Genomic DNA, 18036 nt, shown 5'->3' on the forward strand with positions numbered 1-18036 from the left:
GTGATGGTTGATGATATGTAGTGAATATTTCTGAAGGATCATATATTTGCCAAACACTTATTGAGCCCTAAGTTCAAGGCACTGTGTTTTGGTACCAAAGGATAGAAAGATAAATATATTGAGGTCTCTGTTCCTGAGGAGCTTAAAATTTTGTGGGGGAGATAAGACATTGATAAGTAACAATACAGGATATGGGATTGGTGAGGATAAAGAGTCTGATTTTGAGAGGAGGAGGGCAATTGGGAGTGAGTTTTTAGCTGGGTCTTTAAGGACAATAATTTTGAGAGGACAAGGATAAAGGTTAATGAGAAGCAGAGGAAACAGAATGAGAAAAGCATGGAGCCATGAAGGTGTGTGGTATATTTCTGAAATAGAGAATAATCCAGTGCGTCTGGAGTGTGGGTTGTATGTAAATGTGGGATATTAGCTTAAAAGATATGTTGGAGACAAATTATGAAGGACTTTGAATTAAATGCTGTTTGCTGTGGGACATACAGTGGTGATGTCTGTGTGTCATATCATGGCCACCATTGATGACCCAGGTTGTGCACTTGCCCCAAAACACTCAATCTTTTGCTGGGGGTTTTCAAACTTGTACTGGAAGAATAAAGTAAGACTAGTAGAGGGAATCTTAGATATAATGCTTGGGAATTCTCAGTGACCAAGGTATCTGCATGTTTAGGACACTGATAAGCAGTGGGTGAGATGGAGAGTGACCTAGTGAGTCATATGGGCTACAGTGGAGAGAAGACGTCCTGGCAGAGACTGAATGCCAGACTCTAGTCATCTCCCAAGCATAGCAGCCCTCTTACTTTTTTATGGTGATATGAATTTCCCCAGGAACCAGAGACACTTGAACTGGCCTAGGGAAGAATTGTTCATATTGGCAGTAAGGGAAAAGCAGCAGAGCCTCTTTGATGAAACTGTAAAATGTGAGCTGGGAGCTACTGGGAGCCATGTTTCCAAGGTTTTGGAGAAAGCTCCTTTGAAAACTAAACTGATGAGAAAGACAGAGGCAAGTGAAATGGGATAGCAGGTCTTCAAGTCCAGCCAGCTGCACTCCTGCTCTTCACATTGTTTGGTATTGTGATCCAAGAAATTCAACGTTTTGCCTAGGCCAGTTCAACTGGAGTTTCTGGTTCCTGAGGAAGTTCACAGCCAATAAAGGTATCATGCCAACCCCTGTGCCGGGGGCAAGCATTGTGATCAGCAGACCTAGCAGAACCACATACATGTGGGGTGGGGGACTATTTCCCAAAAGAAGTGGGGCAGAGATGCTATCCTTAGTAAAGGGAGAAAATAGTAAGTATCCTCTTCTGATGAGTAAAGCACAACCTGGATCCATAGCCTTGGGGCTGGAAAAGAAGGTCTGCATTTGAGAAACACTGTCCCATTCCCATAGAATCTACTGTTAACTGAGGTAGGAATGCTAGAGGATGAGCAGACTTGGGAAGAGAAATAAAGGCCTCAATTTTTCCACTTTTGGGACTCAGCTGTCTTCAGAAACGTATAGACCAATGGAACAGAACAGAGGCCTCAGAAATAACGCCACACATCTACAACCATCTGCTCTTTGACAAACCTGACCAAAAAAAAGAAACGGGAAAAGGATTCCCTATTTAATAAATGCTACTGGGAAAACTGGCTAGCTATATGTAGAAAGGTGAAACTGGATCCCTTCCTTACACCTTATACAAAAATTAATTCAAGATGGATTAAAGACTTAAATGTTAGACCTAAAACCATAAAAACCCTAGAAGAAAACCTAGGCAATACCATTCAGGACATAGGCATGGGCAAGGACTTCATGACTAAAACACCAAAAGCAATGGCAACAAAAGCCAAAATTGACAAATGGGATCTAATTAAACCAAAGAGCTTCTGCACGGCAAAAGAAACTACCGTCAGAGTGAACAGGCAACCTACAGAGTGGGAGAAAATTTTTGCAATCTACTCATCTGACAAAGGGCTAATATCCAGGATCTACAAAGAACTTAAACCAATTTACAAGAAAAAACCAAACAACCCCATCAAAAAGTGGGCAAAGGATATGAACCGACATTTTTCAAAAGAAAACATTCATGCTGCCAATAGACACATGAAAAAATGCTCATCACCACTGGTCATCAGAGAAATGGAAATCAAAACCACAATGAGATACCATCTCACTCCAGTTAGAATGACGATCATTAAAAAGTCAGGAAACAACAGGTGCTGGAGAGGATGTGGAGAAATAGGAATGCTTTTACATTGTTGGTGGGAGTGTAAACTAGTTCCACCATTGTGGAAGACAGTGTGGCGATTCCTCAAGGATCTAGAACTAGAAATACCATTTGACTCAGCCATCCCATTACTGGGTATATACTCAAAGGATTATAAATCATGCTTCTATAAAGACACATGCACATGTATGTTTATTGCGGCACTATTCACAATAGCAAAGAGTTGGAACCAACCCAAATGTCCATCAATGATAGACTGGATTAAGAAAATGTGGTACAAATATACCATGGAATACTATGCAGCCATAAAAAAGGATGAGTTCATGTCCTTTGTAGCGACATGGATGAAACTGGAAACCATCATTCTGAGCAAACTATCGCAAGGACAGAAAACCAAACACCACATGTTCTCACTCGTAGGTGGGAACTGAACACTGAGAACACTTGGACATAGGGCAGGGAATATCACACACCGGGGCCTGTCATGGGATGGGGAGATGGGGGAGGGATAGCATTAGGAGAAATACTTAATGTAAATGATGAGTTAATGGGTACAGTAAATCAAAACGGCACATGTATACATATGTAACAAACCTGCATATTGTGCACATGTACCCTAGAACTTAAAGTATAATAATAATAAAAAAAAGAACCTAAATAAAATTTGTGTTGAGATGCATGTGTTTTTAATCTTTCAAAATTATATATTATGGATGACAAATTATTTTCTCCTAAAAAAAAAAAAAAAGAAATGTAGGAAACTTGAGTTTGGTGGTTTTCTACATAGGCTGAGGTTCCATTTTAATTAAGAACCTGGTGCTGTCAGTGCTTTCCGCCTCAAAGCTCTGACCATTCCATGTTATTGATCCCCACCAGTGATAATGATGTGCATTTCAGAGTTTCTGTAATGTATGAGGCCCTAATATAGTAGGGCCTTTATATATGTCTATGTCATGTAATTTAAATATTACAGCAATTTAATGAAGTGTATTATATGCAGGAAGGAAACTGAGGTAAGAGAGGATTGGAAATTTGCTTCAAACACAGGTCTGACTGATGTAAAAGAAGGCTGGGCTCTTGTTATTGTATTATCCCGCCTCTTTTAGATAATACTACTGCCACTATACTAATGCTACTATTAATAATGGCCAGCAGTTACTAAGCTCTTACTTTATGCTATGTACTTTAAATGAAGTATCTTTTATTCTTTACAAGTACTATCCTGAACTTAGAATTGGGAAAACTGAGGCTTGAGGTCATATAAATCATGTGATAAAGCCAGCACTTGAATTCAGCTCTCTTGGTACTAGAGACCAAATCTGTAAGTGCTATTTTCTACTGTCTTTAGGTCCATAAGTAAAGCTTATCTGACAGATTTCCAAGTCAGCTGTTGCTACCATCCTTCCAAGTTAGTAGTTTCCCACCTAGGAAAAGGATAAAGCTTGTAGCAATGCTACTTCTCACAATCTTTAGTGCTTTCTTTGCCTTAATCTTAAGTTTCGGGAGAAAGGAAAAGCAATTCACTTCACAATGTGGTTGGGGTCTCATCTTCAAAGACATAATTAAAACTGTCCTGGATAGCTGGGCATGGTAGCTCATGCCTGTAATCCCAGCACTTTGGGAGCCTGAGGTAGGAGGACTGCTTGAGCCCAGGAATTCAAGACCAGCCTGGGCAACATAGTGAGATCCCATTTCTTAAAAAAAAAAAAAAAAACATTAGCTGGGACTGGTGGCTAGCACCTGTAGTCCCAGCTACTTAGAAGGCTGAGGTGGGAGGGTGACTTGAGCCTAGGAGTTCAAGGCTGCTATGAATTACGATCGGGCCACTACACTCCAGCCTGGGCAACAGGAGACCCTGTTTCAAAACAAACAAGCAAACAAACAAAAACTGTCCTAGTGGCATTAAACTATAATGCCATCTGAGTGGATGACCTCAATGTAGTATTGGCTACAAATTTTATTTGCACATATAACATGTTCATTCTTTCAACATAAGTTTCCTGTTCTGTTGAAATATAAAGGTACTAGAGTGGCCTTTGTTCTTGAAGAGCTTCACTCTGAATCATGTAACTGGTCTGGATGTGGTCTTTCTTTTTTTTTTTTTTTTTTTTTTTTTGAGACGGAGTCTCGCTGTGCTGCCAGGCTGGAGTGCAGTGACGTGATCTCGGCTCACTGCAAGCTCCGCCTCCCGGTTCACGCCATTCTCCCGCCTCAGCCTCCCAAGTAGCTGAGACTACAGGCGCCCGCCACCACGCCCGGCTAGTTTTTTGTATTTTTAGTAGAGACGGGGTTTCACCATGTTATCCAGGACAGTCTCGATCTCCTGACCTCGTGATCCACCCGCCTCGGCCTCCCAAAGTGCTGGGATTACAGGCTGGAGCCACCGCGCCCGGCCTTGGATGTGGTCTTTCGATAAGACAATAGCAGCAGCATAATAAGCCTCCAGGTCAGCATAGTAGCATAGTATTTTGTGTTACCTATTTTAGTAAGTTTACATTTGGTTAACTCCTGTTGAGGAACAATATGATGATCAAAGAGATGATATGGTTTATTTACTAGATGAATCCTTGATGTCTTCATACTAATGTAAAGCTCTGTCACAGCCTGCTTTGATCTGCTCGTTCCTGGGTGTGGTATCCAGCTGTTTGTCAGCGTCCCTCTCCATACCCATGGAAATCCCAACTGTATTGGGTTTTGGGTTGCCTACCAGGTTCACTGTTTAAAAATGTGAGTTGGAATGTTCCTTTTTATGTTTTTATTGAAAAGAACACAAGTTCTATGATGAGTTAAAATTACTATAAATGTTTATAGCTCATATTCATTGTATAAGATTAGTTGAAAAATCTTGTTTTCTTTTTCTTTTTTTTTTTGAGACGGAGTCTCGCTCTGTCGCCCAGGCTGGAGTGCAGTGGCCGGATCTCAGCTCACTGCAAGCTCCTCCTCTCGGGTTCACGCCATTCTCCTGCCTCAGCCTCCCCAGTAGCTGGGACTACAGGCACCCGCCACTTCGCCCGGCTAGTTTTTTGTATTTTTTAGTAGAGACGGGGTTTCACCGTGTTAGCCAGGATGGTCTCGATCTCCTGACCTCATGATCCGCCCATCTCGGCCTCCCAAAGTGCTGGGATTACAGGCTTGAGCCACCGCGCCCGGCCAAAAATCTTGTTTTCATATTGCCTTCTGATGGAGTTTGGGTCAGGTGAAGGTGGTTACAAAAATGACACTAAAATTTTCACATTACACTATTGTTTGATAGTCATTCATTAATTCTTCACTTAGTCTACTTATTAAGTATCAACAAATCTTTATTTTGGAGATGAATAAGATGTGTCCTTTACAGTGGGAAAGTTTAGTATTTAATAGAGCTGTTTACAGACTTCAATTTGCCTTCTTGATAAATGTGATGAACATGGTTTACAATTTACATAGATATTCAGGCTATCAGATCTTGGAATTGCTGAACTAAATTCTTCTGTATGTATTCTTATATGATTTTATCCTAGGTATTTTGGGAAATAAATACTGTCTGATGGGGGAGTAGATAGCTTTTTCAAATTTTGTATCTGCGAATGCATATTATCAGCCGAGCTTACATGACTATGCAATTATAAAGAAGTATAAAGCACAGGCTATTAAGTGGTCCAAAAGAAAATAAGTACTCTGCTCATAAGTCTTTGAAATCATGGGAATGTTTCCAGACAGAACAAGATGGAATTTATCTTCCTAATTGTGACACAGTACCTTGAAAAACGCAACTGGGTGCGTGGAGACACGGATTTGTGTTTAATTTGCCATTTTAAAAGTTCCCCTGTCAAATTCAAGGTATTAAGTTGCTTTACGGAAGGCTAAGACCAAGCTCTAGATGCAAGACCGGGGAACTGACTGCCGGAACGTTTGTGTTGCAGCGCCTCGCCCCTGGCCGGTGCTCTTTCGCGAAGGGACCATCTCTGCCAAGCGCCTGTTGGTAGGAACCTGCTTGGTCGCGTCTGAGGGGGCTTGTAAGGTGGCTGTGGCTGAAGCAGGCGCCCGGGGGAGTCTGTAGGAGGGAAACCGCCATGGACGATCAGGGTTGCCCTCGGTGTAAGACCACCAAATATCGGAACCCTTCCTTGAAGCTGATGGTGAATGTGTGCGGACACACTCTGTGAGTTGGGCGGCAGTGGATTCCCTGGGGGAGAGACGTGCTGGGTGGGAGGAGAGGGCCAGGAGATGCTAGGCCTCGTCTTAGTGGGAGCAAAGGGCGTTGGCGTTGTTAGTTTCAACATTGGTGAGGAAATGGGAAAAGACGGCGTTGTGGCTTTAAATGGACAGTAGCCGCTAGCCCCGAGCGGCTCTGGCATGCTTTGAACTGCGGGTTCTCAGTGTGGCTCCCAGCAGTTTGTCAGGTTCCCTCCTCCATAGCCAATGAGTAGTATCCCGACTGTATTTCCAGGCTTTGTGGTGTTTATTGGGCTCTAGACATCGCTGATTAAAAGCGTGGGGGATTGGAGGGTTTATTTCATATGAAATGTTTTTATTGAAAAAGTGCGAAAGTGCTATGAAAACTTAAAATTTGCTTGAGTATATACTGCTGCTATTTATTGTATGAGTTAATTAAAAAACCCTATGTGTATGCCCACTTGTCCTGATGGAGTTCGGTTAGACTCCCATCATTAAAATGAAGAAAACCCGGACTCTAGGTAGTTAATTTTGAAGATATAATAATGGCTGGCATTTGAGTGCACATTTTGTGCCAGTCAGTGTTCTAAGCGCCTTACCATGAATTATCTCAGTTCATTCCTACAACAGTCCCATGAAGTAGGTACTGGTATTTCCATTTCACAGGGAAGGAAATCGAGACTGCTCAAGGGCCCTTATTAAGTGGGCCTTGAGAGAACTGGAACCCAGGAAGTCTGACTTTAGAACGCCCATTTTCAAGGGAAGGGGGTAGAAGGAGGGAGGTTGAGTTTGTGTATTTTGAAACAGGGATTGGTCAAAGTGTTTCTTGCCAGATTTCTTGTCAGATGTGGTTTAGTGAAGGTGGTTCTAGAAAGCACTTTGGGATAAAAAGGTGCCATGTAATGGTGAGCACATATTCCTGTAGTTTCTTTGAGGTTTATTGGAGGCAAAAAATAATGGATAATCTACAGTGTGTAGACAAGGTCTCCTCCCAACCCCCAAATGCTGACAAAAATGTAGAGCAATGACAGGGTCTTTAGGTAAGCATAAATTACATGATTAGCTGTAGCTATAATTATTATATGGGATTTATTAGTTTACTTAACTTTTCTAATCTTTATTTTCCTTTGCTTTACTCTGCAAAGGAAGTATAGTAGAGCTGTGATTGAATGGTTTAAAATTAGAAGTAAGGTAAAAGTAATCAAGAAGAATGCATGGAAAAGGGAATTCTATGTGGAAAACACTGTAGATAGACTGTTTTTAGAGAGATTTCGTTCAATTTCTCTCCATTTTTCTTTATCAGGTTTGTTATAGTGGAAACAGGAAAGTGGAACAGGAAAGAGAGTTTTTTTTTTGGGAAGGATGCTAACTAAATGTAATTTACCAGAAGGATGCTAAATGTAATTTTCTGGCCTAGCAGCAATTAGCATTCAGGGAGGATTATACGATTTCAGTTAACATAAATGGCATTTTCATTAGGCAATTATAAAATATTTATTTTAATTGAAATTGCTTTTGTTGTGTCCTCAGCCCTTTTTGTTAAGGTCTAAGAGTTAAGACTTTTGTCTAATTCATTCTGGTGTTGCATTTAATCTGATTAATTTGCTAACCTGTTAGATAACAGGCTGCATTTTACAGTCCTTTTTTGACTTGAAATGTGAACAAAATGAGTAAAAGGCTGTAGCATACTGGCTGAGAGAACAAGCTTTGGAATGAGCCTGTCTGATTTCACATTCTTTTACTGGCTCTGTGGCCTTAGGCAAATGACTAACTCTTTGTTAGCAGTTTTTCTTGTTTGTACAATAGAGAAAATAGTGCTGCTTGTATCATGGTCCTTAAGTATTAAATAATATATGTAAAATATTTAGAGATATTTAGTAGAGTTTCTGTCACATAATATTTGTTTACTATATATTGGCTATTTTATTATTAATATTCTTTGCGTGTGGCATGGGTGGTAAGCAGAAATAAAATTAAAACAGGACTTACTTGGCCTGCTATGAAATACTTGCACAATAATGATTAGCTTTAAATGATTTCGGTACACTATAAAACATGAAAATACAGCTTTGATTATAACGACTCTGTTGTAATTTTCTTTAGCATGTTGACTATCTAATTAGTCATCTTTTTAAAGAAGTACTTTAATCTAAGCTAACACACTGCTGTTTCTGAATGGAGGAGAGAACTCACTGATTTTTTTGGCAATCATTTAAAAAAATTAAAATTATATAAACAATAATAAAAGCAACCTAAATTATTAAGTGAAAGGTAAACATTTTTGTGGTTCACCCCAGGAGGCGGAGCTTGCAGTGAGCTGAGATTGTGCCACTGCACTCCAACCTGGCAACCGAGCAAGACTCTGTCAAAAAAAAAAAAAAAAAAAAAAAAAAAAAAAAAAAAAAAAAAAAAAGTTTCGTGGTTCACTTCTCCAGAGGTGACAACTTTTAGGTTGTTTGTGTATATTTTCAGATATTTTCTATGCATATGTAAACATGTGTGCATTTGGGTAGAAAACTTTTTCTTCCTTTAGCATAAACAGGAATATAGCAGAAACATATATATGTGTGTATATATGTATATATTTCCTTGCTTTTTTCATTATGTATATTGGATAATCTCTCTAGATCAATATGCATATGTTTTTTTCTTTTAACAATTTGATAGTAGTCCATTGTTCAAATATAATTTATTTACCCAAATTTTAAAAATTAATATTTATTTAATTTTCCAGTTTTTCCCTGGAGTAACCATCCATAAATATGCATATATTTATATCTTTGATATCTTTATATATATATCTTTGAGCACTTAGGCCAGTATATCATAAGATATAACAGGTAAAAATCACAGGGTAATGTCCAGTAGTAGAATTGTTGGGTCAGAGTTTCTGGCTTTTAAATTTGATAAATATGGCCCGGTTGTTCTCAAAAAAGATTATGTCAAGACAGGCATGGTTGTGCCTACCTGTAATCCTAGCTACTTGGGGGCTGAGGAGGGAGGATTGCTTGAGCCCAGCAGTTCCAGACCAACTTGGACAACATAGGGAAACCCTATCTTTTTTTTTTTTTTTTTTTTTTTTTTTTTTTTTTTTGAGACGGAGTCTCGCTCTGTCGCCCAGGCTGGAGTGCGGTGGCGCGATCTCGGCTCACTGCAAGCTCCACCTCCCGGGTTCACGCCATTCTCCCGCCTCAGCCTCCGAGTAGCTGGGACTACAGGCGCCCGCCACCACGCCCGGCTAGTTTTTTGTATTTTTAGTAGAGACGGGGTTTCACCATGTTAGCCAGGATGGTCTCGATCTCCTGACCTCGTGATCCACCCGCCTCGGCCTCCCAAAGTGCTGGGATTACAGGCTTGAGCCACCGCGCCCGGCGGGAAACCCTATCTTAAAAAAAAAAAAAAGATCTTGTCAATTATGTTATGTTCCCAACAACTGTATGGAGATTCCTATTGCCAATACTGGGTAATAGTATTTTTTAAAATCTTGCATTTTAAAAGATGTTTAAAAGCATCTTATCAGATGCTTTTCTGATAAGAAAAACATCTTGGGTTTTTTTTTTTTTTTTGAGATGAAGTCTTGTTCTGTCACCCAAGCTGGAGTGCAGTGGCATGATCTTGGCTCACTGCAACCTCCATCTCTCAGGTTCAAGTGCTTCTTCTGCCTCAGACTCCCAAGTAGCTGGGATTACAGGTGCATGCCACCATGCTCGGCTAATTTTTGTATTTTTAGTAGAGATGGGGGTTTCACTGTGTTGGCCAGGCTGGTCTCAAACCACTAACTTGGTGATCCAGCCACATCCATCCTCCCAAAGTGTTGAGATTACAGGCATGAACCACCATGCCCGGCCTGAGATGGAGTTTTGCTGTTGTTGCCCAGGCTGGAGTGCAATGGTGTGATAGCTTACCGCAACCTCCGCCTCCCGGGTTCAAGCAATTATCCTTTCTCAGCCTCCCGAGTAGCTGGGATTACAGAGATGCACCACTACGCCCGGCTAATTTTGTAGTTTTAGTAGAGACGGGGTTTCTCCATGTTGGTCAGGCTGGTCTTGAACTCCCAAACTCAGGTGATCTGCCTGCCTCGGCCTCCCAAAGTGCTGAGATTACAGGTGTGAGCCACTGTCCCCGACCTCATCTTGGCTCTTAATGAAAAATTTTTTTGATACTTCTTTGGGTTTTTATAGCATGTATTTCATGGGATTGAATATAGGCATTTTAATAATATGATTGTTAGCTTGAGAGGAGCAGGTATTATTTTGCTGAATGACTCAGGCTCAGTCTTACGATGTTGTAGTCAAGTTGTTGGCTAGGACTGCAGTCTGGACTTGACTGGGCCTGGGGTATCCGTTTCCAAGGTCACTCATGTGGCTCTTTTCAGGAGGCTTCAGTTCCTCCCCATGGACTCTTCCATAGGTCTACTTATGACGTGGCTTCTCCCAGAACTAATGATATGAGCAGAGGTGAGGAAGGTTGGGGAGATGGAGCGGGGAAGAGAGAAAGGGAGAGAGGAAGGGAACTGGAAGCTGCAGAGCCTTTTAAAACCTAATGATAGAAGTGATATACCATCACCTCTGGTGTATTGTAGTGTTATAATGTGGGAGAGTACACACAAAAGTGTGAATACCAAGGGTGTGAATATCACTGGGCTATCTTGAAGGCTGACTTCCACAGGATTTTATTAACTTATTTTTTTTTTCGTGTCCTCAAGTAGCGAAGACTTTTTGGAGGCAAGTGATAAAGTGAGTAGGAGTAGTGCTTCATAAAAGAGGAACTATAGGGTTATGGAAAAATTAACTAGGAGTTTTACTTAAGGGAGAAAATACAGGAGCAGAGATGAGAGAAAAGAGGTGAAACATTATTAAATACCTTTCTGTCTTAGCTGCTTGCAATTGAAGAAGGATATTTCTCTACTTATCAATTTAATCTAGCAAATGCACAAATGAATTGATTGTATGCATATAGAAGAAGATTGGATTTCGTGTTTTTTTTTTTTTTTTTCTGTTCAAGGATGAACATTGTCTCAATTACAGAAAATGGTAGTTTTTTTTTTCTTTATCAGGCCACTTATTTCAAGAAATGGGCCTTCCGTTCTGAAGGCATATAGAATTATATGGAGGTGGTGGTATCTAATTCTTATTAAAGTACAAGCTTTAATAATTTAATTTCTGGTTGGACGCCGTGGCTTATGCCTGTAATCCCAGCACTTTGGGAGGCTGAGGCGGGTGGATCACCTGAGGTCAGGAGTTCAAGACCATCCTGGCCAACATAGTGAAACCCCTTCTCTACTAAAAATACAAAAATTAGCCGGATGTGGTGGCATGTGCCTGTAATCCCAGCTACTTGGGAGGCTAAGGCAGGAGAATCACTTGAACCTGGGAGGTGGAGGTTGCAGTGAGCTGAGATCATACCACTGTACTCCAGCCTAGGCTACAGAGCAAGACTCTGTCTTAAAAAAAAAATTAATTTCTATCCCAACCATTCTTGGCAAAACTTGTCTCTGGAAATTTTACATGCTAAATCTACTTTTTTCTTTAAACACGCACAAGACACAAAGCACAAGATAAGCAAAATCAAGCACCTACCATCCTGATATATAAAGGCAATATTTTGTGATAGTTACTTAAGATCTTTCTCTTTCTTTTTTCCCTTTTTATTTTTCTGTTCTCCTATTTCTCATTTACTGATGTTACTGGATAGTTTATCCTGAAGAGTCTGAATTTTGCTTATTGCATCTTTGTGATATTGTTAAATATGTTCTTCTGTTCTCAGTATTTCCTCTAAATTGTTAGTTATGTTTAAAAGTTTTATCAGATTGTTTGAATTTATTTGTTGATAAGAATGATAAGTGGTATTAAGTCATTTAATGTACTGATCTTATTCAGTACCTTTGTGGAAATTAGGAAACAGAGCCCCCTCTGGGTAGAAAATTAGGAAAAGGCACTTATTCTAGGTGGAAGATTTAGAAAAGGGACATTCTAGATATTAATTTATAATTTTCTGTTGTGATAAGAGGACATAACTCTATAAAATTTCAGTCTTTTGAAGTTTTTTGAAAGCTTACTTATGGTCCAGCATAGAGCCTGTCTTTGTGAACAATCATTGTACATTTGAAAAGAATATGCATTCTGTGGTTGTTGGGTGTAGTGTAGTATAAGTTATAAATGTGGTACATACTACCATACCCATCTTGGTTGATAGCATTACACAGATCTTCTGTATCTTTATTAATTTATTTTATCTACTCATCTTATGAATTACTCCACTATGATTATAGATTTGTCAGTTTTTCTTGTAAGTTTTGTCGTACTTTATGCATTTTGGAACTCTTTTCTTAGGTACATATTTGGGATTGTTATGCCTTCCTAATACATTTCTTCTTTTATCATTATGAAATGGCCCTCTTTATGTCTTGTAATACGCTTTTTCCTGAAGATTCTATTTGATAATAATTTAGCACTGTCAGTTTTCTTGTGCTTACTATTTGATAGTATGCTTTTTTTCCATTCATTTACTTTAAAAAAATTTTTTTAAGCCATGTAGTATAACTCCTGGGCTCAAATGATCCTCCTGCCTCAGCCTCCTGAGTAGCCAGGGCTACAGGTGCATGGCACCTCACCTGGCTAATTTTTATTTATTTTTATTTTTTTATTTTTTATTTTATTTATTTATTTTTTTGAGATGGAGTCTCGCTCTGTCGCCTAGGCTGGAGTGCAGTGGTGTGATCTCAGCTCACTGCAAGCTCCACCTCCCAGGTTCATGCCATTCTCCTGCCTCAGCCTCCTGAGTAGCTGGGACTACAGGCACCCGCCACCATGCCGGGCTAATTTTTTGTATTTTTAGTAGAGACAGAGTTTCACCGTGTTAGCCAGGATGGTCTTGATCTTCTGACCTCGTGGTCTGCCCACCTTGGCCTCCCAAAGTGCTGGGATTACAGGTGTGAGCCACCGCGCCCAGCATTTTTTTTTTTCTTTTTTAAAATTTTTAGTAGAGTTGGGGTCTTGCTATGTTTCCCAGGCTGGTCTCAAACTCCTGAGCTCAAGTGATCTGCATGCCTCAGCCTCCCAAAATGTGGGGATTACAGGTGTGAGCCATCACGCCCAGCCATCTCAGGGTTGGTTTCTATTGACTGCAGGTTACATTTTTCTTCTTATTTATTTTTGCATGTTTACTACTTTTTAATTGTCGGTGGTACATTATAGAAATTCTGGATTTTGTCTTTTTGTGAAAAGTGTTGATTTTTAAAATTCTTGCAGGTAGTTAAGTTACTGGCAGATCACTTTGAACTTGTGTAGGCTTGGTTTTACTCTTTGCTAGAATGATATGTGGAGAACCCATTGTTTCCTTCCTTTAGTGTAACTCAACCTCACATTTTTAATCCTTCAAAAACTTGTTGGGGCTTGATTTTAGTCTTTTTAAGGGTGCACCTAGTGTATGCCTTATTCTAGGATGTGGTTCTTACTCTTAGTTGAGGCATTTTTGATATCTCAGCTGGATATCTGAGCTGTTAATAAGGTGTTAATGTGGTTTCTCTGCTTTGGCTGGTGGGAACTCTAAGTGTACCCAGTATTCCTCAACTCGAGTGTATTTTCGTCTCTTAACCACTCTCTTTTAAGCCTTGATTAGTTTTGCCCTACACATGTGCAGCCTATTTCTTGGCCAGGGATTTATGGGGGAATCCTACATGTCTTCTAGCCTCTCTGCCTTGTGGATTTCAGCCACATCAGCTACCCTGCATTCTGATCTCTGCCTATTTGGCTGAGCACAATCACTATTCCCTTCTTAAACTGTTGCTTGCCGGGCCATGGTCATGGCAATTTTTCCCAGATAGAAAGCTGAGGCAATTGTAGGGCTCACCTTGTGAGTTTCCTATCCTATCTCTCAGGGATGTCCTGTCCTGCCTGTTGTCTAATGCCTGTAAACAGTTGTATTATGCACTTTATTTTATGGTTGCTCATGGTGGGAAGGCTAGTCTGGCATCAGTTACTCCATCATATTTGTTAGCGAAAGCTAGCCTCACTATTGTTAAAGCATTTACTTCTGCCTGTAGTCTTGCAGATTTTTCCCAGTTTCCCAGTGTACCTCTTGCTTTTCTTTTTTGTTTGAGACAGTCTCGCTCTGTTGCCTAGGTTGGAGTGCAGTGGTGCGATCTCGGCTCACTGCAACCTTGCCTCCCGGGTTCAAGCAATTCTCATGCCTTAGCCTCCTGAGTAGCTGGGATTACAGGTGTGTGCCACCACGCCTGGCTAATTTTTGTATTTTTAGTAAAGATGGGGTTTGGCCATCTTTCCCAGGCTGGTCTTGAACTCCTGAACTCAAGTGATCTGCCCACCTTGGCCTCCCACCTTGGTCTCCCAAAGTGCTGGGATTACAGGCATGAGCTGTTGCGCCCGGCCCCAGTTTATTTTCTTTACCTCGAAATTGGCAGTGCCCTGTTAACATTTTCTTTTTTGTTGTACAGTTCTGATTACTTTTTTGTTTTTACTACCTCAGCTCCTTCCCTAATACTTTTGTAAGCATTGTTTTCTTTTAATGGAGTGTTTTGAGGTTGATTAGCAGTATAATGATGCAGAACAGCGCTAGAGAATTGATGCCTCCTGTCTTCTGACTGGTAATTACAGTGAAGATGTCTCAAGATTCTTCTGAAGGGGAGGTAGTTTGTGCTTTCACACATATGTAAGAGTTGGTGTTGCATGTATTATCAAGAGACAGTTTGAGGAGTAGAAGGAACACCAAATCTCAAGTTAGAAAATCTAGGCTCTAGTTTCACCATAGACTAGCGAGTTATAGGCCAGCCTTTTAACTTTGATTTGTTCACTTGTTTATAATAGATAGCATCCAGCCCCCTGAAGCTCTTAAAATTTGGGTAATTTAATAGTTACTTAGAAAATTATTGGCTGTGTGCAGTGGCTCACATCTGTAATCCCAGTGCTTTGGGAGGCCGAGGCAGGTGGATTACAAGGTCAGGAGTTCGAGACCGGCCTGATCAACATGGTGAAACTCCATCTCTACTAAAAATACAAAAAATTAGCCAGACGTGGTGGGGCATGCCTGTTATTCCAGCTACTCGGGAAGCTGAGGCAGGAGAATCACTTGAACCAGGGAGGCGGAGGTTGTAGTGAGCTGAGACTACACCACTGCACTCCAGCCTAGGTGATACAGAGTGAGACTCTGTCTCAAAAAAAAAAAAAAAAGAAAAGAAAAAATCATTGTAGTCAGTAGTCTTTTCTTTGACCTTACAACATTAATAAAACTCTTTCATAAAATAAAGTTTTAGTTATTTAGTTATTTGTGTTAGTTGTAATTGTTTTTTCCCAGTGTGAGGGATGGTGCTGATCACTCTGCAGAATATGAATATTTCGTTACAGATTGCTTATTATATGGCTCTAATATATATTTTTTGTTTGATCAGAAATGACTGTTAGTGTACTTCAGTCTTTAAGATGCAGCATGCTAATATACTTAGTTACTTTTCTTATTGAGCGTAACTTACAGTTCTTTAAAACTATGTTTACAAGATATTTAGTGATTATATTATTTGTAATATTTCTACTCTCCTCTAATTCTCTTCTACACTGGGAATCCTTTTCAAAGATTTATTTCATATATATATACATACACGCGCGCACACACACACACACACACAAAATTATGTCTTTTTAAATTTTTTTTTCTGAGATGGAGTCTTGCTCTGCTCCCCAGGCTGGAGTGCAGTGGCGTGATCTCGGCTCACTGCAAGCTCTGCCTCCCTGGTCCACGCCATTCTCCTGCCTCAGCCTCCTGAGTAGCTGGGACTACAGGCACCTACCACCACGCCCGGCTAATTTTTTGTATTTTTAGTGGAGACAGGGTTTCACCGTGTTAGCCAGGATGGTCTCAATCTCCTGACCTTATGATCCGCCTGCCTCAGCCTCCCAAAGTGCTGGGATTACAGGCGTAAGCCACCGCGCCCTACCCAAAATTATGTCTTAATGATGGGTATACATTCTGAGAAACTCATGTTAGTCAGTTTTACTGTGTGCACATCATACAGTGTGCTTATGGTATAGTACCTGGTATAGTCTATTGTATACCTAAGCTATATGGTGTAGCTTATTGCTCTTAGGCTACAGGTCTATGTAGCTTGTGTTATTGTACTGAGTACTGTAGGCAGTTGTAACACAATGGTTTTTGTGTATCTAATCATATCTAAACATAGAAAAGGTACAGTAAAAAAGGATAAAATGATACGCCTATATAGGGCAGTTACCATGAAAGGAGTTTGCGGGACTGGAAGTTGTTCTGGGTGAGTCAGTGAGTAAGTGGTGAGTGAATGTTAAGGCCTAGGATATTACTATACACTACTGTAGACATTATAAGCCCTGTATACTTAGGCTACACTAAATTTATAAAAAAATTTTCTTTCTTCAACAATAAACCCTAGCTTATGGTAACAATTTTACTTTATAAATTTTTCTTTTTTTGAACTTTTTGACTGTTTTGTAATACCTAGCTTAAAACACAAATTATGCAGCTATACAAAAATATTTTATTTATGTCCTTATTCTATAAGACTTAAACTTTTTTTTCTATTGAAAACATTTTAAGGCCAGGCGTGGTGGTTCATGTTTGTAATCCCAGCACTTTGGGAGGCTGAGGCAGGCAGATCACTAGGTCAGGAGATCGAGACCATCCTCGTTAACACAGTGAAACACCATCTCTACTGAAAATACCAAAAATTAGCCGAGCGTGGTGGCACACACCTGTCGTCCCAGCTACTTGGGAGGCGGAGGCAGGAGAATCGCCTGAACCTGGGAGGCAGAGGTTGCAGTGAGCCGAGATTGTGCCACTGCACTCCAGCCTGGGCGACAGAGCGAGACTGTCTCGGGGGGGGGAAAAAAAAAGAAAATATTTTAAATTTAATTTTTCCTTTTTTTGAGACAGGGTCTCACTCTGTCAACCAGGCTGAAGTGCAGGGGCATGATCACGGCTCACTGCAGTCTTGACATCCCTGGCTTAAGCAATCCTTCAGCTGTAGCCTTCTGAACAGCTGGGACTCCAGGTTGGCGCCACCATGCCTGGTTAATTTTTTTGATTTTTAGTAGGGATGAGGTGTCATTATGTTGCCTAGGCTGGTCTTGAACTCCTGGACTCAAGTGATCCTCTCGCCTTGACCTCCCAAAGTGCTGGGATTGCAGGCGTGAGCCACTACACATGGCCCTATTTTTGTTTTTGCTTTTTTAGCTTTTTCATTAAAAACTAAGACAAACATACACAGTAGGACACACATTAATTAGCCTAGGCCTACACAGGGTCAAGGATCATCAATATCACTGTCTTCCCTCTCACATTTTTTCCCATTGGAAAGTCTTCAAGAGCAATAACATGCATGGAGTTGTCATCTTCTATGATAACAATGCCTTCTTTTAGAATACCTCCTGAATGATCTGCTGAGGCTGTTTCACAGTTAACTTCTTTTTTTAATTAGTAGAAGGAGTACACTATAAAATAAGGATTAAGAAGTCATAGTATAGTAAATATACAAACCAATATCATAGTCATTTATTATCATTATTAACTACTATGCACTGTACATAATTGCATATGCTATATTTCATATGACTGGTGGCAGTAGGTTTGTTTACCCTAGTATCACCATAAGCAAGTGAGTAATGTGTTGTGCTAA

The 18036-nt window shown here is 40.3% G+C and overlaps 1 protein-coding gene across 3 annotated transcripts in view; it reads left to right on the forward strand.

The window, feature by feature from the left end:
* Nucleotides 1-6135: 6135 nt before the first annotated feature.
* Nucleotides 6136-18036, forward strand: part of MNAT1 (MNAT1, CDK activating kinase assembly factor) — a 240507-nt gene continuing 228606 nt past the window's right edge. For all 3 annotated transcript variants that reach the window (XM_025392771.1, XM_025392772.1, XM_025392773.1), the window contains exon 1: nucleotides 6136-6363. In XM_025392771.1, the coding sequence (XP_025248556.1) occupies nucleotides 6275-6363 (89 nt within the window). In that variant the 5' untranslated portion in view covers nucleotides 6136-6274. The remainder of the gene's footprint in view (nucleotides 6364-18036) is intronic.

Source organism: Theropithecus gelada, chromosome 7b (genome assembly GCF_003255815.1).
Source record: "Theropithecus gelada isolate Dixy chromosome 7b, Tgel_1.0, whole genome shotgun sequence".
In the NCBI taxonomy this organism is placed as follows: domain Eukaryota; kingdom Metazoa; phylum Chordata; class Mammalia; order Primates; family Cercopithecidae; genus Theropithecus; species Theropithecus gelada.